The sequence below is a fragment of the Crocodylus siamensis genome, chromosome 2 (assembly GCF_052110815.1).
Source record: "Crocodylus siamensis isolate JL-2025a chromosome 2, ASM5211081v1, whole genome shotgun sequence".
NCBI classification, from domain to species: domain Eukaryota; kingdom Metazoa; phylum Chordata; order Crocodylia; family Crocodylidae; genus Crocodylus; species Crocodylus siamensis.
The window spans coordinates 79,750,019-79,776,172 of NC_143396.1; the positions used below are offsets into that span (position 1 = coordinate 79,750,019).

A 26,154-nucleotide genomic window follows, 5' to 3' on the forward strand; every position below is an offset into this window, starting at 1 on the left:
CCAGCTACTGCCCAATAAAATAATACTGTAACTGGAGGTTACATAAATCAAGCAACATATAAAGACAGACCATATCAAACAGAATTAAAATAGTTCAGGCTTACAAAGTGGCCAGTACCTTTTGGGTGCCACCTAGGGCAGAAGCAGTTAATATAGGTGGGGAGCTTGTAGCTCAGTCATGTAGAGGTGGTTCCACTAACAATCTCTGCTGGGCTCCTGCTTCCAGCTCCACAGTCTTTACACTGGGACTTGTTAGTATTTTCTGCTAACAAGTCCCAGTTCTTTTATGTGAACAGAGGTTTAATGGTCCCATTTTAGTTAACGATGGGCTTAGTAGCATTTTTATAGTCAACTCTTCTATCTGATTGCTCACTGTCTTCTATTTCATTCATGTAGCTGCTAGATACTCTGTAGAACCTGATGAATTTAGCAAGGGCAAGTGCAAAGTCCTGCACTTGGGGTGGAATAACTGCATGCACAAATACAGACTAGGCAATGGCTAGGCTGCCGTACTGCAGAGAAGGACCTAGAGGTTATAGTGGACCAGAAGCTGAATATGAGCTATCAGTGAGCTCTTGTTGCAAAAAATGACAATAGCATATTGGATGGTATGAACAGGAGTATCTCTTGCAAATCAAGGTAAGTGAATCTTTTGCTCTATTTGGCTCTAGTGAAGCCTCACTTGGAATACTGTGCTGGAGTACAGTGTCCAGATTTGGGCTCTACGCTTAAAGAAAAATGTGGACAGATTAGACAGAGTTTAGAGGAGAGAAATAAAATTGTTAGAGGCCTGAGAAGCATGATTTATCAGGAAAAGCTTGAATATTCAGCTTTATTTATTCTGGAGTTGAGAAGACCTGAAGCAGGCGGATTTGGTAGCAATCTTCATATACCAGAAAGGCTATTACAAAGAATATGGAGATACACTTCTCTGTGGCTGTTGGGGACAGGACAACGGCCTCAAACTGCAACAAAGGAAATTTTAGGTTTATTAAAAAGACATTTCTGACTAAAAGTTAAGCAGGTGTTGGGTAGTTGCAAATCAGCTACCTAGACAAGCTGTGAAATCTCCATCCATGGAAATGCTCAAGAACAGGTTAAAAATCACTAAAGCTTAGGTTAAAGCTCATCTTGCCTTGTGCAGGAGGCTGGACTAAATGACCTTGTGAGGTCCCTTTCAGCCCTGTTTTTCTATGATCCTTGTTTAACCCTCATCTGTTCTCATAAAACCGTAACTGTTGTTCTCATGGGATAACTTGTTTTTGAACCCAAATATTATTTAACTAGGACTATGAACAAAATTTAAACTTTTTTTAGAGTTTCAAAATGTGAACGAACAATTACTAAGTCTGCATTTCACAGTTTTCAAACTAACAATTGCTTCCAAAAGCATTCCCTAACTGTTTAACTAAATATTGCATTCCTCACAAAGCAGCAGTGATGTACTGTGGTACGCACAAGCAAATCGCTTACAATCTTCTCATCGTTTCCAGGTTTTGCGGCCATCTGTCCTTGGACAAAAAGCATACCGTCCACTCATGCTTGCAAAAGGTTCTACTAGGGTGCGTTGTGGCAATTTGTTATTTAGGGCAGTCATGCCAGACTTGATGGACTTAGATTACATGTATCCATCGTTCTTCATTTTATTTGTCTGTTGATCAACTGTTCTCCAAGCTCCTGCAAAAACCCCCCCACCGTCATCGTAAATGTGATCTTTGCTTCCAGTTTCCATTGTGGCCTAGCGAAATGATGAGGTTGGCAATGGCAGCCACATCCAGCATATTCAAAATGACAAGTGACATTGACCACTTGTTGATTTTCTGTCTGCAGGTGGCCTTACAGATTAAGTGGTTAAGGTTATCCACTTCACCCTTGTTTTTATCGTAGTCATGAATGGTATCCAGCTTTCTTTGTTCTTTACCCACTGACAGGTCATGGTGCATGCTTGACAGCAACAGCACAACTTGGGACTTGTTTGGAACATAGGAAACTAGGGCGAGTTCCCCATCAAAAGCAAAAATTGATGAAAAAGTTTCTTTTCTTCGATTTGCTTGCTTTTCGTCTGGGATATTGGCCTTGTTTTTCTGAATCATACCCACATAGGTCAAGTCACACTGTAGCAGTCTTTCTGCCAGGTCAGTACTTGGGAAGCAATACTGCGGGTGACAATTTCGTCACATCTTGTACCAGGGATGACCCAGTTTTTCAACAACCTGTGTACCAAGATTACCTTGGTGTGGAGCTTCTGGTTGTTTGCTCAGGTAGATGTCTCCAGGTGGGGGGAATGACGTTGCTGCATCACAGCACCATCACATTTTCAAGCCATATTTGGCAGGCTTGCCGGGCATATACTGTCTGAAGGGACAGTGACCCCTGAACTCAATGAGCTGCTTATCAACTGTCAGTTTATTCCTGGAATATACTGTTTTCTGAGCTATCCACAAATTGTGTCCAAATATCTCTGAAGGCAGCAAGCTTGTCCACAGCTTTCCTTTCCTTTCCTTTCCTCATGTGTCTGTTTGTTGTCAAATCTCAGGTAGCTGGTGATTTAACAGAATCATTTTAAACTCATGGTGGCATGGAAGCAAGGACGCCCAGTGCGTTGCTCCCACAACTCCTCCAGTGCCTTATGACCACCGTGATGTAGGCCACTGAGCAGTAGGAGGCCAACATAGGCTTTCAGCTCTGTTTTGTCCAGCTTTTTCCACTCCTTTCTATTTTCAGGATGGCTGTCATTCCACTCCATGAATCTTCTTTCTGCCTCTCTGTTTGTTTCTCTTATGATAAGAGTCAGGATATCTTGAGAGAAACAGGTGAAATGTTTCCACCACTGTGTCTTTATTACTTTCTCTTGTTGGCCCAGCACTTTCATGGGCTATGTCCTTGGCTGTTTTACAATGATGTATTAGCTGTGTACTTTTTTCCCACACTCTGCCGTTCCTTCCTTTAAGGGTCTCATCATCTGCAGTGTTTTTAGGGGGTGGTGGCAGTAGTTCTGCTCCTCATCCTACTGTAGCTTTCCTCGGTCTTCCACGGTGGCCCCAGGCTGGTCCTCTTTCCTTTCCCACTGGAAGTGTTGGCATCACTTCTGCTTGTGGCACCAACTCTTCTTCATCTGAGCTGGATGAAGCTTCCATAGATACATGGTCTTCTTGCTCTGAACAATCTCCCATATCTGGAACAAGGTCAGCATCCTCACTACCTTGGGATAAGATTTCCTCAGTGGATGTGTCACTGTCGTCCCTGGTTACCTGTGCAAGACAGGCTTCAGCACTGAATATGCACTGTCTTCTCATCCTGAACTGCAGAAAGAAAAAGAAAAAAATTTATTACAGCTGAATGTATATAAATAACAATCGAAGACAAGCCTGTCCACCTATGCTGTCGAGAAGCAATTCTGCCTTACCCTATGGTATTGCAGGTAGCACCCTCTCGTCCTGGGCACAGAAGCCAGAGACCAGTAGCCACCCTTTGCAGGCAAGTCAAATGTGGGTGGATGCTGTTTGGAAACCACACGTGCAGGGGCTTATTGAGGGAAGGTAAAAGGCGAAGGGGGTAGGGGGTGTCAAGCCTTTACCATTGAAGGGAACTCCATAGTGTATGCTGTATTGCAGCATGATGTTCTATTTCTTCTCTGTTGTCCCTTTGCTCCTTGTCCTCACTTCCAACAAAGGCAGGGCAAACAATGTTGTATGTCATGAAAGGGGCAGGTGAGGCAGAGTTTCGCCTTGAGAAAAGAGAGCAGAGGTGGATTTGGGTGTGACAGGGTTGTTTTTGTTTTTTTGGCAAAGGGCAGAGTGTTTTGATGACCTGCAGCCTGCAAAAAAGGTGGTTAGCAAAAAGGATTACCACATTTTCTGCAAAAGCAGAGTGGAGGATTGCCATTCATTAGGTACTATGGCTACCTGAAATGGATGCGAATGAGGTGTGAATGAATTTCAACCTTGCAGATGCATCCACCCAAAGTGGCCAAACAGGCCTTTCATTTATACAGAAATTGCATTGAGGTACTCCAATACGTTACTCCAATATGTTAACATGGGCTTGGGGTACGATTTTATCCCATATGGGGTTATCTTGAGCAGTTTTTCATCCACAGAGAGCAAACCATTTATGGAAGCTGGCTGTTCTTTGGGGACATTGTACACTGTGGTGCCAGTGACAATGTCTTGTAAAGAACATTTTTTAGAATTTCTTAACTCTAAGATACTGCGTGAAATATGCATCTGGAGTAGGAAATTACCCCATAGCAACATATGAACCTTAAAACTTAAAAAAAAACTTTTAAAAAAATCTAATTTATCTCTCAATTTTAGAACTTAGGTTTGTTTTTTGCATTTTGCATTGTGGTATTTACCGACTTATAAAGGGCCATAGGCCTGTGAGGGACCACTAAGCTAACTAGTCCAACCCCTAGCAGTTGCAGGCATCTGTGTTAATAGATGTTAAGTCCAAAGTGGTCCACAAGAACATCTGTTTTGTTTCATTCTTTCTTTTCCTTAGTACAATACAAGCCACAAAACACTCTTAAACATTTTATAATAAATTTGCTGTAACACCAATGACCAACCCCCTGCCCAAAGTGCAGTGCACTACAGGAAGGGAATAAGAGAGATCAGTAGTGCTACCAATGCTCAAGGTTCTGCAATGGCAGGAAATTCAGGTGAAATATGTTCATTCTAAGAAGTGAGCCACTCTCCTAATTTGCAGGGGAGGGAGAGAGGAATGCTTTCCTGACACTATACCTGATGAGCATTTTAAACCTGCATTTGTCCAAGATCTACCAGCCAGGCATGGGAGAGGTTTCCTGGTACTACTGGCAGCACTATCCTGCCTGTTGCCGTGGCCAGTTTCTGCTGTGCAGAAGGCGAGTACCATCCAGCAGCCACGGTATGCAGTAAGGGGAAAAATTCTTCCCTGACCCCTACTAGTGATCAGTAGAAGCCTAAAAGTTTGGGATTAATTAATTACAATATAAATGTGGTGCAGCAAGTATATTGAGAGGTCAATGGAAAAGGAATGAACAGGGAGGGAACTTAATTCATAAAGGGCTATCCCAGATACTGGACCTGACCTTCCTTTACTTGTATATACAAGTTGCAGAATTGTTTATCGTTTAGATTAAAGTATTTTCTCAAAAGTATTATCAGACCCCTGAAAACTGCTCCTGTGGCAAAATGCTCCTACACAACCTCCTCCTGTTACTATGGGACAGATCTCGCTGAAGTATAGTTTTTCTGTCTTCAGTGTCTTGTGCCGGATCATGTCACACTCCTCAGAGCCTTTCTGTACCTCCATTTGGTTCTTAAGTTATGTGGGCCAATTTAGGCTCGAGTGTATTTATTCCTCAATCTGGCCATCTTTCTTTTTTTTCAAATAACTATGTAGTAGTTCTACAATAAATATTGGTTGCTTTTGGCAGCATAGCACAATTCATGTTCCTTTACTAGGTGCTTCAATTAGAAATATGTATTGTACTGTTTGATGTTGCAACTGCAGGGATGGCAGCAGGGAAGTAATTCTTGAAAGTTCACTTCACAGTGTGGGAAACATATTCTGTGTGGTTAAATATGGGTGAAGAGGCAGCTGTGTGCACAGTAAGTCATCTCCTATGAAGCGATGCTTGTTTTGCCTCTTGAGGGCAGTATAACCCAAGGTATAACTGAGGGGCTTGATTTGTGGCATTTAAGATTTTGTCATCTCCAGGAAAGAGATGACTGTTGTCTAAGAAGTTGATTATGCGTGTACCTGCCACAGTTTCTTTTAAAAATGCTTGGTGACTTACATTTTTGGTTTCGTGCTAGAATTTTGGAAGAGGCTGAAGTGAGTTAGATGTTGACCTTTTATTGATTTTTAATAATAATTGGGTACCTCGCTCCATTAGGCACTTGAAAATGCCTGATCTCCAGTCTTGAGGAGAATCCTATGAGGACAAACAAGAATCTCTCTTCACTATAGAATCCTGTGGCCTAGTGCACTTACATGGCTCTTGGCAAACTTCTCTCCTGTTTGTCCAAGACGGTCTGAGTTCTGTTTACCACTCTACCAATCATCAGATAAGCACTTGACTAATAATATCTGTATGAATTTCCTGGTATGGATGATTGCAGATCCAGATGGTCTGCAAAAGAATGCCACTTTGCACTCAACCTCCCACAGTGACGTTGATTAAACATGCCTCCATTTGCAAGTTTCAGGGAGTGCACTTAAGCTGTCTATAAGTTCAGGGCACAAAGTACTAGACAATTCTTTCCCCCATATTAATGTACTGGAACTCCTGCAATCAGATTGGCTTCTGAAGTCTTTCTACTACTGCTGACCAGGAGCTCAGATAGGCAACGTTACTACAGGCCATTGTAGCTCAGAGCCCTGGTGCAGCTGCCCACATTGCCAATGTGTTCTTTTCTTTACTCTGCCAGAATTTAGAAATAATCACTTTGCCCAGGCTTTGCATATTTTCAACAGTTTATAAATTGGTTTGCCTAATGGAGTTCTAATGGACCTTGTGATCGCACCCTTCCCTTCCTACCCTTTTCTAAGGACTCTCCACCATTGCATCTTTAAAATAGTCATCTTTGTAGCTATCAATTTGGACAGGAATGACATCCATACAGGAATAGCACACTCCCTTCTTTCTGCTTTTAGTGGATTAAGACCTCACTCAAAGTTCCTCACTATGTCCTTAGTTGATTTTTTCACTTCACCAGTGGTGATACTTAGGGGGTGCATGTGCATCCCCTGACTAGCCACACTCACTGCTAAGGCAATGGGTAGGGAAGGCAGGCGGGAGCACTGGTGCCCCCCCTGCAAGTGCTGGCTGATTGCTGCGATCATTGCAGCCACTTCTGGCCTTCGTGGGATTGCCTATGGTCTCCACCAGTTGGCGGGACTGGTCGTAGGGTGGAGCACGTGCCCCCCCAACTAAGGCAACACCAGTCACCCATGTACTTCACCTGTCAACCTGCCCATTTTCATATCTGAGGGAACTCTATTGTATACTTTATATGATTTCTTTATTCTTAAAAAGCAATTTAGGAAATCACCCTGCTTATTTGTGGTATTAGTGAAGGTTGTAGAAGTTAAGCCCACCTTCTCAAAGACATTATCCAAGCGAACCTTTGCAACTGCATTACAGTTTGTTACCAGTCAGCTCATGTGCCCCTTCTCTTAGGTATTGGAGCTTACTAAGCATGCTCAGTATGCCTAGGAAATATTCCTGTATCATAGGGACTTACCTAATTTGTGGCAGCCGTCTCCAGGTTTTGTGGTTCAAGCATGGCACAGTCCCATTTTGTGGCAGAGTGTGGCAGGTTTCTTCACGCTTCTGATTGATTAGCTGAGGGGCCCTGGAAGTCCCACCCTTCCCCAGAGATTGACAGATGGCCATGTGTCAATCTCTGGGGAGGGGTGGGACTTCTGGGCCAAAGGCATGGGGCCTTAGCCAAACGCATGGGGAGCCCATTGTTCTCTACCATGAAAATCTTTCCCCTCCCCTTTCTCTCTCTCCCTCCCTCTTTCCACCTATGCTTCAGGATGCCAGGGCTTCTAGCCTTTGTTTGCCACTCCCTGCCCACCGCCCCCCACTTGCTGGCCATTTTCCCACTTTTTTGTGGGATCAGGACCTTTTCACAGGTGGCCTACCAAATTTGCAGTTTCCATGAAAATTGTGAAATAGTGAATTTAGTAGATCCTTAATCACAGATCCGGAGAGCAGCCACATAAATATCAGCCCATAATTTTATCAAACATTATATGCTTTTACTAACTATATCATGTGCCAAATTTAGAAGAGTCGTTCTGTAATTCTTATTTAGATAACTGTAGTTAGAGCTTCTAAAATCTGGAAACTTATTGTTAGCCACCGTAAGTGGAATCCACATGGAAAAAGATAGGTTTTCCTTATAGTAACTGTTTTGCCAAGATGCTTTTTTTTCATGTGGCTCCCACAACCTATCCTCTACTTTTCAGTTTTTTGAAGTTCATCTTTACTGGGATTCTGAATGAGCGTGGAACTGAGAGGCAGTTGGGGCAACTCTGCTGTTTATGTCCTTGAGGTGATAGGACACGATGACATATAAAGTTCAGTCATGTTTCCACTAGATATGGCCAGTCAAAAATTTCTGATTTCGTATGTATGTGGAGAAAAGTAAAGAAAAGTAATTTCTCTTCCTTGGGGACAAATCTTCCTCAACATCTCAGTTACAGGGGCTTTGTAGACGGTGTTGCATAATGAAGTGAATGTGGACTAAACATTGACAATTTGTCACACTTATTTCACATGCAAGAAAAGATGTTTGCTGTTAGTAATCAGAAAAAAAGCATGTGAATGTATTATGATTCACTGTGGACTCTATCACTGTAGGTGTTCAAGAGGAAGTTAGACAGCCACTGGTCATAGATGTAGCTATGCCTGTGCTCTGCTCTGGATATTTCTCATGCTTTTGGGCTTCGCTGGAAGCTGCATGGGGCTAGGAAGGAACTCCCCATCTTCCCCCACCTCTGCTTCTTGCATGCCTACTATGTCAGGGTTTGTTTTTTTTTAAGCTTTCCTCAGAGGCATCGGGTGTTGGCTGCAGCCAAGACTAGGGATTGGGACTGGGGTGTGCAGTGCTCCTGCTGGGACATAAACCTGGAGGTTCCTGGCTAGACGGTCTTGCCCCTCTGCTCAGGATCAGAGCAAATGCCATGTTTGGGGTCAGGAAGGAATTTTACCCCATGGTCAGAATGGTATTGACTGTTGGGTTTTTTGTCTTCCTCTGGAGTGAGGAGTGTGGCCCTCTTCCTGGGATTTCTTGAGCATACATTGACAACCTTTATAGCTGTGGAACGTTGGCTGCCACAGCCCCCCTGCTTTACTTGTGGCGGCTAAGGGTGTTAATGGCATGTGGGCATATGTTGTGTTAGGGTTGACTCTGATTTTGCTAAGAGGTTAGGCAGTAGATTTGTATAAAATGGTTTTGATAGGGTGAGCCTGCCTTAGGCAGGGGGTAGGTCTAGACCCTTTGAGGTCCTTTCCAGCCCTACCTCTCTCTGATTCTCTGATTCCACTCCTACTAAGCTTGTCCATAAGCAGGCTTGTTACCCTTGAACTTATTAAACTGAGAAGTTGTTTTGTTTGAGTATGCCAGTCCAGTTCCCTTGGTATATCCCTTGATATTCAGTAAAATAACTTCATGGTCTGTCAGACTTGTCTTAGCTATATTATATGCTTTGCATAATTACATTTGAGGAAAACAGTTGACAGAATAAAATAATAATATTGCATATGCCAGTTTTGTATTTACTTAGAAATCTACCTTCTGTACCTGCCTTCATTACCAGTTCTTTTAGATGAAATTTTGCAAATAGTTTTTCATACTTCAGTTCATCAGGGAATTGCCCTTGCTATATACCCGAATATGACAAATATCTGTATGCAGCATAGAATTTAATAGCTGTTGTTAAATACTTTTTATTATTGGAGATATTACTGTTATGTAATTTCATTCAAGGTTCTACTTAATAAGAGAAGTTACACATTTCAGTCCGACCAGAAACAAGTAAACTAGTGCCTGACCAGAGACTGAGTAGCAGACAGAAATATATAATTTATAGAAGTTATGACATTTCCTATACTCAGTTTAAACAGTTTCTCAAATTCATTTGAGGAGCTCTGTAATGAAATGTTTGATTATCATGTATGGTGGGTATTTATTAATGGTATATGAAAAGGACCACAGTTAAGAATCTGTGGATTTCAGCTATGGCCCCCTTATAATAGTAATCTAGAGGAAAATCCCTGAATCATTTGAAAAAGAGTAAGTGAGTGAGTAATATTGTCTGTCAAGAGCAGAGCTATCTTTTTAGGATATAAATGCTACATGCAGCTCCCTTGTAAACACTGCAGATAGTGTTTAGAGTAGTTGAATAATGGAAATGAGGTCATACCAGTCCCCCTTGTAGCTTTACTTTGAGGCATTCTTTGCTAATTCTAGGCCAACAGTTGACCGAAGTGCTTTTAACAACATGGTTAGTGATGTTATCTTTTTCTTTTTTTAATATGTGCTGGCAATAATCTAACCTATTCAGTGTGATGAGATTTTTTTTTTATGGCTTCTGCTGTAAATGATCTAATCAGTCTGAGTAGTGGCCATGTTCTATTTTTTCCTATCTCTCTCTTACTCTGCAGCTGTTTCTGGCTTAGTTATGCTACTGCAGAACTAGAAAGTGAGGTCAGTAAGTAAGGTCTGGCCATTCCCCAGTGTTATAAAATGACTGCAGTGCCATATATAACACAATCTTCTATTTATTTCCCAGAGTCATTGGATCCAAGTTAGTTCTTACTCTTCTTTATGGCATCTGAGATCATTGCCCTGCAGGTACTGCTGCCTTTTGGTCTGGATTATCTCCTTGTGAAGGGGTTGACAGATTTTGTATTTTAGAATAAGGCTTTTATTGGGGAAAATAATGCAAGGCAAGATAATTTAATCAACTTTGCTTGTCTGTTTCTGGAGCTAGTCCTAGCCAGATTCCAAAAGCTGAGAAAAACTAACTGTGTTCCATGGAGGTTATGTGAATTTAGCCATATCACTTTTTCTGCTGTGAATGGAGTTCCCCATCCCCATCAGTCTCTTTCAGATTTTATTTCAAAATGTGGTTGTATCTTGTTTTGAATTGCTTTGTAAATATGCTTTAATTGATAAGGTTTCCCAGTCGCTTCAAAGATCAGTGAATACTTAGCTACAAACACTTTAGAGGACAGCAGAGAAGTCTGTGACATCAGTTACACCAGAGTCACGTTATATAAATCTTGGTTGAACGTAGTTTGTCAAGAAATTTCTTTTCCCTGTATAAAGTAATCTGTCTATAAAGTAATCTTGATGATCCAATAAGCTGCTAATTCATTTCTGAATTTTTGGACAGCATAAATGTATCTTTATGCTTGTGCCACACAAATTTCTATCTCTGTATTTGTAAATCCACAACAACAGCCTCAGTAGCTAAGTAACAGCACAGTGGATTGTTGTTTATAGTTACAGAAAATAACAGCCTTGAGTCTTAGTTAAAGTTTCATATGTGATTTACTATTTTTGTATGTAAAGTGAAAGTAAAGTAGGGTGATTTCTTCTACCAGATGGCCACGTCTACACATACACTAGACTAATTAGCTGTGGAGTAAAGCGTTACCATCAACACATGCAGTGGTGTTGACTGGGTATCAATTGCACCTGGTCAGCCCAGCCAGCTACCTGCTGTCTAGTCACACAACTCTATTTTCAGCACCCTCCTGTCCCAATCAGCTCCTCTACCATGACCTGGAGCCTGGGGCTGACCCTCCCACACCCCACGTCCCCTGACAGGCTGGATCTGCTCCACCCTGGCTCAAATTGCTGCTGTCCCGGGTGCACATGTGGACACTGCAATCAGGGCATAGTTTATGCAGGCTCAAACTGCTCCAAAGTTTATTTCTTCACATTAATTGCATGTGTAGATGCATCCACTAAGGAGCTAAACGTATAGATGATTAGAAGGATCTATTTGTCTATTGCTTTTTGTGTATATTATACCAGAAACACAAGCTACTGAATAAATCAGGCATTTCAGACGCCTTTATTTTATCTGGCTCTCAAAAGCTGTCATCGATTTATACTTACCATGCCAAATTCAGATCTAGTGTAAACAGGTGCAGCTCCACTGGCATTGCTGGCAGTGCAACCATTTATTCTAGGACTGAATTTGGCTTATTCTCTTTTATAGAGTGAGTCGTGATTTGATTAGTACTTTTCTGATTAGTGGTAACTTGCATCTCTGCATGGATGGCATAGGATGGAAGGGTTCAGAATTTAACTTAACGAACCCTGAGTTCAATATTGTCATGAATTATTTTGTAAGAACAAAAATAATCAAAACAACCTATTCAAGTACCAGTCAATCATAGGATGGCTTCTATGAAAACATTCAGACTTCATCTCTGTTAGGTAGTGCAGAGGTCTGGATATTGAAGAGTGTCTAGGTTGGTGCAACAGTACATACAAATGAATCACAAAATATAAACAATTGAATACAATTCTACAATTTTACAATGGTGGCTCTTGAGTGTTGTTCCTTGGACCAGAGAGAATTCTGTAAACTAGCTGTCTTTAGAAACTTTAAAGAACCTGTCCTTATTCACAGCTCAGAATGCTAACCTTTTATGTGAATCCTCATATAGAAACAGATGTGAACATCTTACCTCAGAAAATGACAATTTTCTATTGGTGTAATATTTATTGATATTAAACCCACATTTCAGCACAACAATCCAAAATAATATGAATAGTACATTTTTTATAAATACAAATAAAGGTGGCAAAATAATGCTAGTGAAGCTAAACAAATGGTAAATTAGCATGTCACAGTCGAAACATTTGGCAAATGATACAACATAGTTTTCCTATAGGTAGATTTTTTCCATATGACAGACTGTGTATGACATTAATTTAGATTAGCAATGCCTATAGGTATGGCCATAGTCGGCACCAATCTGCATAGAATAGAACTATCGTATGTGCTTAAGTTTATTAACCGCTAAAAACTTGGTTTTTACTTACACAGAAGTACAAAGCAATACATGTATAGCAGTAATGCAAATATATGGTGTGGTACACAATTACAAAATAAAAAATAAAAAAACTAAGTACTGGACTTGAATAACTGAACTGAGATAAAAGATTTCAACACTTTTATTATAAATAATGAAAGATACCATATATGTGCTTCATATAAGGAATACAGTGTTTTCCTTTCATAGCAAAGTACGCTCGTACCATCAAAACCTCATTATCCCCCATCAGGCCTAATCAAATTCTTACACCCCAACCCACCCCTTCAATTAAAATTAATTGGTTGTGAATCAAAACTGCCTAATATACTTTGACTAGGTAGAGTCCAGTTTGGTGTAGAATTGCTTTACATTCTGAAAGTAGCGCTTCTAAGATTTTTGCCTACTGTACACATGCCCTAGGCTTGGTAGGGTTATTGTGTTATCCTACAGTAGGAAAGAGAACAAATAATACCATCCACCACATACACAAGCTTTGTTAAAAATATTATGGCACAAAATGTGTTGGGTTTTTTGTCCATCTTCATTCTTTGCTTCCCTCAGATCTACTAATCTATCCACTATGGTGTATACTTGTCATTTAAACCCATATAGCAAACTCAACCCATATTCCACTTGCTATACACTTCTAGAATCCTCAGCCTTATTACACAAGCTCTAAACAATCAGAAATGTCCAGTACTTACACTCTCCTGTGTTCAGTTGAACTTAGGATTTCAAATATGTGAATGGCAATGCTCTTATGATTTTGCAGACTGTTTTCAAGAACCCATAAGAAAGGTCTGGTCTTTTGCCCTGTTTCGCCCCTGTTTGCTAACCTAATGAAGTAAAACTAAACTGTTGGCATTTTTCCTTTCTCCTCTCACCTAGGTGATGGGATTTATCGTCTGTAGTGGAGCATTATTACACCTCAGCTTTTATTCTTCGTGATGAACAGGTTAAATTATTTATGCTTAAATTAGCCTTGCAGTATGTAAATAAGCCTCCTGCTAGGTGGCACAAAAGAAAAAATAGATATAAAAAAATCCAGAATTAAGGTGTTGACTTTGCTATATAGAATTGCCAATGTTAATTAATAACATTTTAGGCACGTAGTTGTTTTTTGCTGTAGAACAGAAATCAGTTTGCAGAAATAAGGCATTTGCTTAAATTTCTCTTCCTTCTCCCTTCCTGTTTTATTCTTACAATATTACAATATTGCACTTGCTCACTGTAGCTATCAGAATACATTGCCATTTGAGAATTGCAAAAAGATAACCATACATTCTATTTTTCTGTTTGCGGTCTAATGGCCTCAAATGAAATGCCTTGCACCATTGATGATCGTGTAGCAAATATATCTTGCTTATGAAAGCACTTGGTGACAAACAGTGTGCTTACTTCTAAAAATTCTGGTTTGCTTTAGTATTTTGGCTTTATGAAAATGGTTATTCACAGGAGTTGAAGCAACCTAGATAGAAGTTGATGGTGATTGTGATTTTTTTTTTCCTGTGCAATGTGTACATTTCTATTAATAATCAGCTACTTATTTTCCTAATTTGGTATAAGGAATAAGAAATATATGGTTCTTTATGTCTTGTACTTGAAGGTGTTTGCCTCTTACATAAAGTGACGTAGAAGTATCATTGATCAAGGCAACGGTTTTCAGTGTTTCTGCGTTGAAAGAAAAAAGATGGGTATGGCAGCTCAGGTTTACAGGTCATCGCTCTCTACCAAGCCAGACTGTAATGTCAGATGAACTGGGTTTGCTTCAGGCTGGAACGCTGCCCTGATGTCTAGTCCTTGGTCAGAAAGTGCTGCATATCGACTGGCTGAGGGACGTACCTTCTTTGGCTTGGTGGTCTGCGGGTGTTGTTGCCACTGAGCTACAGATTTAAGAACAGGAAGAAATTCAGCTGGTTTCATGCACTTATGTAAGGTCCTCACTCAGATGAATGAGTGATCTGCTCTTGAAAAGCAGAGAAGTGTTATCTCAAAGCCTTTTTTTTACTTTCTTGTTTTTGTGCTTATTTACTAACAGCTGTATTTTGTCTTTACTGCTGCTGTGGTAAGAGCATAGCACAGGTTAAGACTGGAAATTGTCATCCAGCTTGTTATTCTGCCTTTAGCCATCACTGCTCTCCCTCAAGCATCCCCCTTCCTCTATCTCCTTGAATTCTTCTTAGGGCTGTATGTTGTCATGACTTCCTTACTGGCCAAGTACAGTTGGACTTGGCTGCCTCCTGTTTTCCAGGTGGATCACTGCAATCGCCCCCCTTCCCCTCACTGAATAAAGATACCAGGCTAGATTTGAACATCCCAACCCCCTCTCGCGCATCTAACTCTATTCTTCGTCATTGGGGTTGTCCCTGATTGATATCAGTGGGAGTCAGCTGGTCATCACCATTGCCCTGTGCAACCTGGAGAATTACAAACCTATGTAGAGTTTAATTTGGATTTTTCACCTTGCAACAAATTACAGCATTGCCACCAGATCATAACATGAATAACTATTTCACTCAGTTATGGTGTTGGTCAGAAATCTAATTGGTTATTTAATTTAGATTTAAGATCAATTCACAACAGAGGAGCTGTATTTAACTATATTAGCTAATTAAGCAGCAAGCCACAAGACCAGAATTTCTTGCCTACTGGTATTTGTTTTGGGTGCATTTTAGGCAAATCTAGAAAATCATACAAAAGGTTAAAAACTAGTGCTAGCACAGCATTGTAATAACCCAAAGAATTAATGCAGTCATGCCATTTACTGTTACTGCTAAGGATGCTGGGGTGAATAAGCCAGATGCAACTAGAAGACTTGCACATGCTCATTTTGCTTTAAGTATTTGAAAGGTGATAAAATGTACTTCAACAGAGTATTTGCTGTCTTGATATGGCTCGCTATTACTGTGGAGAAACTATAAATAAAAGAGAGACCAACATAAACCTTCTGTATACAAGTTAATTAGAACTGCTATTTTGGGAGAGGTAGATTTTATTTGATTGCATTTTTGAGAATGGGAATCACTTACTATACACATCCAGCCTGGCAGTGCAGGACACTATTCCAGCCTCATTCTTAGCTGACACAGTATACCAACCAGCATCTTCTTTTGTAGCTCCCTGAATAAGCAGGCAGATGTAGCCATGATTATCCTGGTGCATACTGAAAAGAGAAAGAGGTGATTAAAACACCATACAGAATGGTGGCGGCAGGACAAAGAATGTTGTTTAAGAACATAACCTTACAGGTAGAATTTTAAAAAGCAAGTTTATAAATAATGTGATGTTCCCATCTAAATAAGCACATAATACCCACCAAAGTGAGAGAGAGATGTACATACCAAGTGAAAAATGAGTATCAGCTATTTAAACAAAATTAATATGTAAAGATAAGAGGAGAAGCAGACCTTTAGGTGCTGAGTGGGCTTCAGTGGTGAAAATGCAGGGGCCTCTGTGGCACCTGCTGAGTAGGGGCTTTTGTAATCTAAATGGTATACTTGGTTTGTAGCCTTTGTGTGGTTTTTTTTTTTTTTCTTTAAAAAAAAGACAATACACTTTCGTTTGCTTAAACTGTGGAGGCAAACTTAGTTGTCTGAATGCAGGATTGGGAGGCAACTAATATGTTTTAATCCTGGCTGAGTCATTGGCTTGGCTCTGAACTTAAAAAGCATGTTTCCTATGTGATTCTTGTTCTCCAGCTGTCAAATGGAGACAATGATACTTACATACCTCATAGGGTTCCTGAGTAATAATTCTTATTAGATGCTGTAAATGCTAAGAATTCTTCCAACTTGATATCTCTTTGACTGTGTTAGGCTATTTCAATTGTGGTTTGTTTTGGTTTTTAATCAGATTCATTGTACAGAATATTAAACTGGCCTGACCTCACTCTGTCAGTGTTATAGGTGAGTGACTCATTCTCTTTCTTCCAAAATATCTGAGGAGGTGGCACTCCATAGACGCGGCACTCCAGTCGCACTGGGTATCCCTCAGCCACTCCTGTGTTCTGTAGCTTCTCTATAAACACTGGTGGCTTGTGTACTTCCTTAGCTGTAAAAAACAGAGATGTCAGTAATGTTTACAGTGCTGATATCGTTTAACTGTTGTCCCGGAAGGTACACAGCTAAACAGAAGATTTTAGATCATTCCTCTGTGATGGTTAGTACAGCACTACCTGATGCTGGATCAGCAGAAGTAAATTATGTCCTGATTCTGACCTGAGTAGCAGACAGGCAGCTTAGAATAGAGCCAATTGAAATGTTTTCTCTGTTCAACTAGATTTGCCACACTCAAAACTCACACTGCAATTGCTTTAGTATTCCCTATAAAAGCTTTCCTAAACCCTGTGGCCTATCCATCTTCTGACAGGATGAGCCTTTAGTTCTTATGGTCTCTTTCTACTATTTTAGGATTCAACCAGGATGAAGTGACTTTACACTGGGATGTGTGTAATGTGCCATTCATTTCCATATACATTACTAATCTAACAGGATCAGGTGCAGGCAAATTGCCTTAACAAGAGAAATTTGATTCTGGCATATAGAAATCAGCATTGCCTTGAATATGCTACATAAGATAAAGTAACATATGGACTTTGATTCCATGCTACTGTCCCATGTGTGTACCTAACTATTTCATCTTAAAACTATTTGATATTATTGAGAAACAGGTTAATTTAAACCAAAAGTGAAGTAGAACTAACTCATCCTAATACCAATGATTAAGAGTTGATCTCATCCAGGTGTCTGGCAGCCGTGGTGGTGAAAAGGAACTGATTGTCAGTTAAGGCTCACTAGAGTGAAAGGGTGCAAGCACAGGCACAAGAGATGCTGTTGTTCAGAAACATTACATTTCAGATTTTCACGTACAACTCGAACAACCTCCAATAGAGAGTCTTAGCACAAGGATGTTACCTGCAACAATGAGCTCCAGGCTGAATGTGTTCTGACCAGCTTTGTTGCTGGCAATGCATGTGTAGATTCCAGCATCTCTAGCTGTGACTGGCTCTATGATCAGGGAGTGCACACCATTCTCACGCACCAGCATTTTGTGAGAACTGTCAGGACGAATTGGTCTTCCATTGAGTTGCCAGCTTAGATCCGGAGTTGGTAATCCACTGACCTTAAATATGAAAACGATGGGAAGGAGCTTTAGTGTGTTTCTGTTTTGTATTGCTTGCTTTTTACTTCAAGAGGAAAGAAGGGATTTGTTTGTGTAGGAGAGTTTAGGGATAGCACACAGTACAATGGACAAACTACACCCTGATGTATGCAGAATTGTACTGACATGCCTTATGCAATTCATTTGATTGCAGTGCTGCTTCATGGGTGTAACTGGATAGATCAGTTTAAACCTAGTTTGAGTCTAATAAAAAAAAAAATTACATTGTGAAACAAAGTTTGGGTGACACCTGTCTGGCTTTTTACAGTTTGCCTTTGTTTCTGAATGAAACGTGTAGACAAAACACGTCAGCTAAACAGATATGAACTCGATTCCATTCCAGTTATGTATCATTCATTACCGTCAGTGCTGCCTACCGTACCTGTGTATCCAAATAATTTGAAGCAACCTCAGACTGTTGAAAGAGATGTGTCATCATTGGAAAGGTACTTCCTGGGAAAGTAGGTTTATGCTATTATGAGAAACCAGTTATATTCTACAGTAAACATGGCAAATCTGAATTTTAATTGTCTTCTACAAAGTCACTAATGCCTCTACCAGGAAACATTTTGGTCTCACCTTTGTAACGTTTCAGATAGATCAAATAGATTTAAAGGACTAGAGATGAGAACAATCATTTTGCTTTTCATCTCACCTATTTTCACATGGACATACCTGTCCAGTTTGTACTGCTGAGTTTTAAAAATCAATTCTCTCTTAAATAGAAAGCTTATTCTTCCCCATTCACAATCTGCGGCCATTTTTTGGAGCAAAAATATTTTTCTTTTATTGATACAGACATCTGCATCAGTGTAGAAATGAACTGACTCTTAATATTGTAAACAAATTACATCAGAGGGCCAAAAATTGCTTCAAAACAGTAGGCAGGAAGACCATGTTGAGATGGGTAGGTTAAAAGGGTAATTTTGTGGTGCTTATACTACTACTGGTAGGTAAAATCAGCTGCCTTCATATGAAGTCTGCCTTAGGATGAGCCCATTCACATAAATCTGTCCAACTGGATAAGAAATGTTCTTAAGGAAAGAATGATGGAAATAATCCTGAATTACAGCGGTCCAAATATTTGTAAAGCCTAAAAACTTCAGGATGACCAGCACTACAGAAAGAATGAATTACAAAATAAAAACCAAACCCCCCCCCCCCCCAAAAAAGTGTGCCGCCTAGCAGCAGTTCCATCTTCTAGCTGTTCTAGTAAGTGAACTTGGAACCATATTTTTAATAGTGCAGTTGACCTCTACAGGCACGCTCGCACTCTTTCTACTCGCATGGAACCGTAGGATGTTCTCATGTGTTTGACACTTTCAGTTAAAAGAGTAAGTAATTTAGGGAAGTATTTGACATACAAAGTATATCATGTGGTGGATAATATCTCCTGAATAGTACGCTTTCACTAGTTCACCAGTTTCTCTCTGACTCAGATATTGTTTCTTGGAGCCACATCACTGAGCTTCTCAACCCCTTGTTCAGTTGCACAGGGCTGTTGAACAGCCATGAACTAAACAGGTCTCATGCAATAAACCAATATTTAGTCATGGTTTTTGTGGACTCTAAGGCCAAGTCCTGGCTGCTACAGGCTGTAAATATCTTTCATCTTTAAGGCAAATCAAACGCAAACTTTTAAATACTGAGTTTAACAGGAAGTCCCATCATGATTATTCCAAAGGGCTAGAAAATTAATATTTTATTGAAGAGGAAAGAAATGTTGCTATTCTTCTTTTTGTTTCTAGTCCCCTGAAGAATGGGTCATCAGTCGTAAGCTTATTGGTATCAAAGGCCAAGTCTCACTGTTGGGTTTAATTCTTTACATATCTAGAATCCCACTTACACGAGGCAGTTTGAGATGGGTAAATATTCTAAGATCCAACCAAACTTGAACCAAGGAGTCTGCTGCTCAACACAAATTAAAACAGACTTGATACTTGCCTTGCAGTCCATTCTGCAGAGTTTTCCTTCTTGAACAGTCAGGTCTCCAGGAGCCTGCAGGAAGTGAGGTCTGAAGAATCGTTCCTGAATTGGTTCATTTTCATCACCACTGTCCCTTGATCGAGATCGGGGCCTTAAAAATCACATATATAATAAAGTTGCTTGAAAAGAATTTAAGACCAAAATTCAAGCTGGCATAAATCTGGATTCATTTCTGTGACCCTTTCCCTGCTTCCCCACCTCCAAGTGCAATGGCTCTAAATTTGTGCTAGCATAACAAAGCATAATTTGGCACAGCATCGATTAAATAGGACATTTTGCATTTATGTTACTTTAATCTAGATTGTGGCAAATATGTGATGTAGAAAGTGATCTCATTTGGCATGAGTCGCTTACCTATAAGGGCAATTTGTTTATATATTATAGTGTTTTTAGTTTACTTTTATCCTGTAGCTTAATCAATGGTAGAGATTTTTATATAGCTGATCACCTTTTTATTACTTGATCATGCCAGAAAATAACAGTAAAATAACAGTAACAGCAATAAATGTGTTTACTTTCAAAGAAAACACCACCAACTAAAAATTGGCTACCACCTCAGTTGAGGGCATACAGTTTCCACAAAAGAGTTTCTTTTTTCACTTGTTCTTTGCTACTAAAGATTATATATGAATAGAGGATGATTATGGTTTAAATTTAGTTAATCTGATCTTGAAGTTTACTTTTCACTCTTTCTGTTTTCAGTTTGTGATATTTATCATCATTCCCAAACCCACTCAATTGTGGTGTCCCAAGAATGAGAACTTAGCACAGAGGCAACAGAAACAAAAGACCCAGAGCTCTTGTTTAAAAAAAACACACTCATGGAAAATAAAATGCAAAAATATGACTATTCTGCAATTCCCTCCACCCCAAACATCATCAGCAGTTCTTGCCCATTAATTTAATTTATTGAAAACTTGTTTCTGGTTCCTTTTCAATTCAAACTGACATTTTTTCCATGGTGTATATAATTTATTTAGCAATAAAAATGTTCTTTTTGCCATCTCTGTAAATTCTTAGTTTATCCAGCAAATTAAAAAAATACGTAATTGAGAACAGAAATTGGCCCTCAAATCTTATTTCACTTAACCCTAAAGAATGCCAGTGAATTCAATTCTAAGGCCAAGCTCTGCCCACAGTAACACTGTTGCAATGCAGGGTTGCGCAGCTGTAACTGAAGACAGATTCAGCCCACAACATTTGCCTGGCTTTTTCTGTGAGAGAGAGCGATGGGACAGCCACCATTTCAACCAACATTCATATTTGACTATATGCATTTCTTTGTGCTTTGGCCAGTCTCTACTTTTTCCTGAGAGGAAACAAATGGAGAATGTGGCATTTTCTGCATTGTAAAAGAATAAATCCAAATTAAAATTAGAAACATTGTAAAGGTTAGTATGGGCAGTGTGGTCACTATTTAAAAAAGTAATGCCTACACTGGAATATGACATCCTCATGGTAACAGATACAAATTAACAGTCCTAGATCAGTGATTCTCATCCAGGGTGCCAGGGCACCTTTGAAGGGTGCCACGAGGTGTGAGGAGCTAAGCCCGAAAGATGTAGGTTCAGGTTTATCCCGGCCTGGCCCCTCTGCAAAGAGGTAAGCATTGTAATAAATAACGTACTGTTTGAAATGGGGTGCCACAGCAGAATCTAAAAAGGTTGAGAACCATTGTCCTAGATACATGGGGCAATTTTTTTATGTGCTTCCAGTGGTATAGGTAAAGTTATACTCTTACAACAGCACTGAATGAACATGGCATGTTTCTCTTTGATTATTTGCCTTTGCTAGATGATGCTGAATCCTAATACTGCAGATGCCAGCGTGTGCTAATTCACTGTTGGTTGTAATACAGGTTGCTGGATTATCACAGCTTAATAATTACTGGATCACAGAAAAAATGAACCTTGTGGAAAAGATGTCCTTTATCCGTATAGAGATGGATACCATAATGAAGACACAAGGCCTAGGCCTACGCAATTGTTTAGGTTTCAATATGTACCATTTAGATGCCACTGACATTCTCAAAACTGGCTTCTAGCCTTTAAATGCCCAAGTTCCACAGCAACTTAAATCTGTCAGTGGACATTTGCAAAGTCATCTTCACACTGACAGTAACCCCAGCTTATGAGCTGTTTGGTGAAGCCCTGGAAGCTCTATGGTGGGATTCTTACACTAGCCATTTCCCCATTTATGTTGCCCATTTGACCCTATCAGTATGCTCCCAGCATGATTAAACTAGGATCTGCCTGCATAAAAAGTTTTCCAGTCAGTATGAAAGGAGTGCACGAGTTAGGGGCAAGGGGAGAGAGAATGAGAATGTGTCTTTTGGTAAACAGGTCAGACACTTGAGATATGGGAGATCTGTGTTCAAGCTCTCCAGCCGATGATTTAGAACAGGGTGATCCAACGTTAGTGTATCAGCACCTCTGTGCTGAAAAATGGCAGCAGGGGTGCTTTAACTAAAGCTCACTAAACAAGCTTTAGGTAAAGCTCCCCCACCACTATTTTTCAGTGTGGTGAAACTGATACACATCACTGATACACATGATGCTGGAGTCTGGTAATTGCCATGCCCCAGCAGACTCAACTAATTGAGTCTGTTCCAACATGCTGTAATTACAGCATGTCAGAGCAGCCTTGCTGCATGTATATATGGGTCCAGTTCCACCCAGGCATTGCTTGGGCAACATGGGTTTTCTAAATCAAAGCTGAGGATTCCACTGATACCTAGGGTTAGGGACAGAAGTTACACATAAACTGATTTAAGTGAGCAGAAACTGGTTTAAACCTGTAACAGAACAGAAATTCAATGCACGTAAACCAGTTTCAAATGGCTGAAGCTGATTTAAGATAACCTGGCTGAATGTAGCATCAGACTTGACTGATTTAGGTCAAACTTCTGTCCCAGACTCCTTCCTGGTTCAAGTCAACTCTCAGTCCTCCAGCATGCATTCCAGCCCTGGGCTGGGCTGGGCTGTCTGCTCCAGAGACAAGGGTTGTGTGTGGGGTAGGGGGGAAGGCAGGGAAAGACCCACTCCCCGACAAACCCTGGCTGGGATCTGGGGCTGGGGCAGGGGGTTAAACGTCCCTTCCCCTAAGTACAGAGCTGCCCTGCAATACCAAAACTTACTGCTGGCTGCAACTGGACTAGAAATGCCAGAGGCACTTGGAATCATGAAGAGGAAGTGATGAGCAACCCTGCAGAATCCTGCTTCTGCGATTTCTGGACTGCAAATTCCAGAGACCTCAGGGGCAGCAGGAAGAGGAAGCAAACATACGGCCCATGCTGGCTACATGCCAGAGAGCTGTGCTGTAGCACCCCCCAGCTTCTGGCCTGAGCCAATGCAGGCATGTGGCTGCACTTCCTGAATCAAAAGTGAATGCGTCCAGTTGTTTTTCAGTTTAATCTCTGCAGCGCAGATGCCTTGGGATTTTTGACTGCCTGTACTTAGCCCAGGTGTGAGATGCAGCTGTGCAAAGTGTCTCTGAAACTCTAGCGCAGGGGTAGGCAACCAGGTGCCAGAGTGTGGCACTCGAAGGCATTTTGCTTGGCAGGTGTGCTCTGGGTGGATGGTGGGGAAGGGGCTGAGGCTACGTGGCAACAACAAGGATCAGGCCCCTTGTGGCTCCCTTGCCATCTGCCCCAGCACACTAACATCTTACAATTTGAAGCTGCGGGTGTTTTTGGCACGTGGCCCAAAAATGTTGCTGACCCCTGCTCTAGCCCAACTGTTTTCTATGAAGTAGATATGAAGTAACTATGAAGTATGAATTTTAGGAAATTGTTTTAAAGAGAAAGATATACTTAGTCATGTTAGTCTGAAGTCAGGCAGAAAGCAGATTCACTCATAGCATCTGACAAAGTAGGCTGTTGCTTACAAATAAATCATGTCTTTCTGAAGGAATTAGTCTCTAAGGTGCTCTTCCCCACTTTCATTTTAAGAAAGAAATGGCAGAACAAGCTAACAGTCTCTTAAAAGCGTAAAAAAAAATATTAAAACTGAAAGCCAGGCATGCTTTACATTAAGCTGGAGTAGACTTGTAAAGATAACAAAATGAAAAACTGTTTCTTTGCCAAGATCACAATAAGAGAAATTTAAAATACGTTAAAATGTATAATAACAATGAAACAGAGTATGAAGTGCACTAGGCTAATAAAGTATGAATTGCGCTGGTGTTTCTGTTGCCTTGAGCAAGTCTCCCCCTACCCCCCAACTTTGCCCAACCTAAGTACATGAGAAAATGCCTTAGTGGGAAAGAAATACCATAATTTAGCAAAATTCATAAAGCAAACTCCCAGTGAGCAGGAAGAGCTGCATGTTAGTGAGGTGATAAGGAGCCTGTCTCTTAAGAGGGTGTTGCATGTTCTGAGATCTCATCAAGTTCAGTGGGAGATGTGGATGTACAGACACTTATAGGATTTGCCTAGCTCTCAGCAGGATTGAGCTTTTAATGGGCAACCACAGCAGAGGGGAGGTGGAGGCATAACTGCCAAGACTCTGCACACCCAGGGTAACCTGCTCCTGCAGGGATTAATACCACAGGAATGTATGCAGAGCGGTGCTTTAAAAGTCAAAACTCAGTAGTGAAAAAGGATAAAAAGGGGTTATGCTGGGCACACTGGCACCCCACCCCCTCCACAACAGCAGCTTTCCCTGGATGTGAGGTTTCTGTCCATCTAACCCAATGGCTGCTCCTCTGCCCTGGCTGCTGGAACAGTGGCAGGGAAGGTAAAGAGTGCAGGGCCAGGAGGGAGGGGGTAGTCATCCCCCTTGCCTTCATTCTGGCACCACCTGTTAGGCAGGGCCTGGGCTCATGCCCTGCTGGCCCACTCATAGCTATGCTACCGGGGTCAGGCCTTCAAAACAAGTGATTATAAAGGGAAGAAGAGTACTAGGTAAAGTACTCATTTCAATTAAAATGCTAATGTCATTGTAAGTCTCCTCTACATTGTACTATTACCCTATCATGTGCACATTCAGTACTTTATGTGATTACTAGGGTGCTGACAGCAGCTAGAAAATAGATAAGGTGTCAGCTGTTAGCACAACTTTCAGTTCAATTTGAACAGGCTCAAAAAGCGAATTCTCATGAGCAGCAGAGCTAGATAGACCACTGTGTACCTTAGCAAACTACAGAACGCCCACCCTCTACTTTGCAGGGAGATGCAGAACTATCAGTTGTCTAGTTATTTTTTGTTGAATCTTTTTTTCTATTTTATTTCCCTCTTATCTTTGTTTTCCCTTCTTCCTTCTCTCCTTCAAACTTTTTAAATTCCCTCCCATAAAGGCTCTTAAATTGTCTTGTTTAACAACTAGTAACTTTGCAGAACTACATCAGGATTCCCAAAGGCAGCTCTTCCTGTCACAAATCAACAAGAGATTTATAGTTGCAAAACTGCCAGTCCCATAAAAATGGAGGGGTATTGAATGCTGACTTCCAGAAGAATTAGTGAATGTGCAAGGTACAGTTCCTCCACTTCACAAAATATGCTCAGTGGCTGTACCATAGCAATGGTGCAACAGACTGCTGCATGAAGGGTTTACATTTAGGCAAGTTTGGCTCCTGCCATTGTTCCATAACCTGGAATATTATGGAAATGATTTGTGTAGCCCTAAATAAGGCTGGTGTTTTTTAACACTTGTATGATTCTGTTTGACCAACTCAGTAGCTGGTGAGATTCATAAAAAAGCACCTAATTCTTCCTTGCAGGAATTTTATTTTATGTACTTGGGTTACTGACTGCTCTTGGGAACATCTGAATCCATTTATTTCACCCAACTGTAGTCATTATTAGATCTGTCATTATATGTGTTGCAGTTGCCAGCTGCTGCCCAGATCCTACAATGCATGTAATCAATAAGCAGAACATATACACATCAAAAGAGCAGAAATATGAACTGAACGTTTTTGATCCACAGACAGAAGCTCTATTTGGTTAACCCAACCACACTGCCTTTTTGTTGGTTGAATATGTAGGAGCTGTGCTATGTATGTCTTGGCTGTGTCTAATAACTAGTTATTCTAATAACTAGAAAGGGAAAGAATAAAATAAAACCCCACATCTGAATACTTACAAACTTCAGAAAAATGCAGAGCTCGACGTTATACTTTATTTCTGGTTCCTCCCTCCATGATTGCCTAAATTAAAACAATCAGCATCTCCAAACTTTCAAACACTTCAGACCTGGATACAAACCTTGTGGTCTGGAGCCATCTCTATGACATTTTTGTCTTTCTACTTATTTGTAGTAGCACCTACAAGTCCCATTCAGATTTGAATCCCAATTAGGTTGGTGCTTTAAGGAAGCATCAGTAGTAAGCATCAGGTCTACAAAGGCCTTGTAGTGGAAAGTAAAACAAGATGAAACAAGAGAATGTGGAAGTGCGGAAAAGACTGAGAATGTGGAAGAGGCCGAACTACTCCATGCCTTTTATCT

At 40.6% G+C, this 26,154-nt stretch overlaps 1 protein-coding gene across 8 annotated transcripts in view; it reads right to left on the reverse strand.

The window, feature by feature from the left end:
- Window positions 1-12,220: 12,220 nt before the first annotated feature.
- The window catches only part of PALLD (palladin, cytoskeletal associated protein), a 340,183-nt gene continuing 326,249 nt past the window's right edge, over window positions 12,221-26,154 (reverse strand). For 7 of the 8 annotated variants that reach the window (XM_090036228.1, XM_090036231.1, XM_090036229.1 and 4 more), the window contains 5 exons: window positions 19,667-19,799; window positions 17,476-17,683; window positions 16,447-16,612; window positions 15,592-15,725; window positions 12,221-14,445 (listed from right to left, as the gene is read on the reverse strand). In XM_090036228.1, coding sequence (XP_089892354.1) covers window positions 14,273-14,445; window positions 15,592-15,725; window positions 16,447-16,612; window positions 17,476-17,683; window positions 19,667-19,799 — 814 coding nt within the window. In that variant the 3' untranslated portion in view covers window positions 12,221-14,272. Of the gene's footprint in view, window positions 14,446-15,426; window positions 15,478-15,591; window positions 15,726-16,446; window positions 16,613-17,475; window positions 17,684-19,666; window positions 19,800-26,154 lie in introns of all 8 variants that reach the window. The other variant, XM_090036232.1, reaches the window with a different exon arrangement.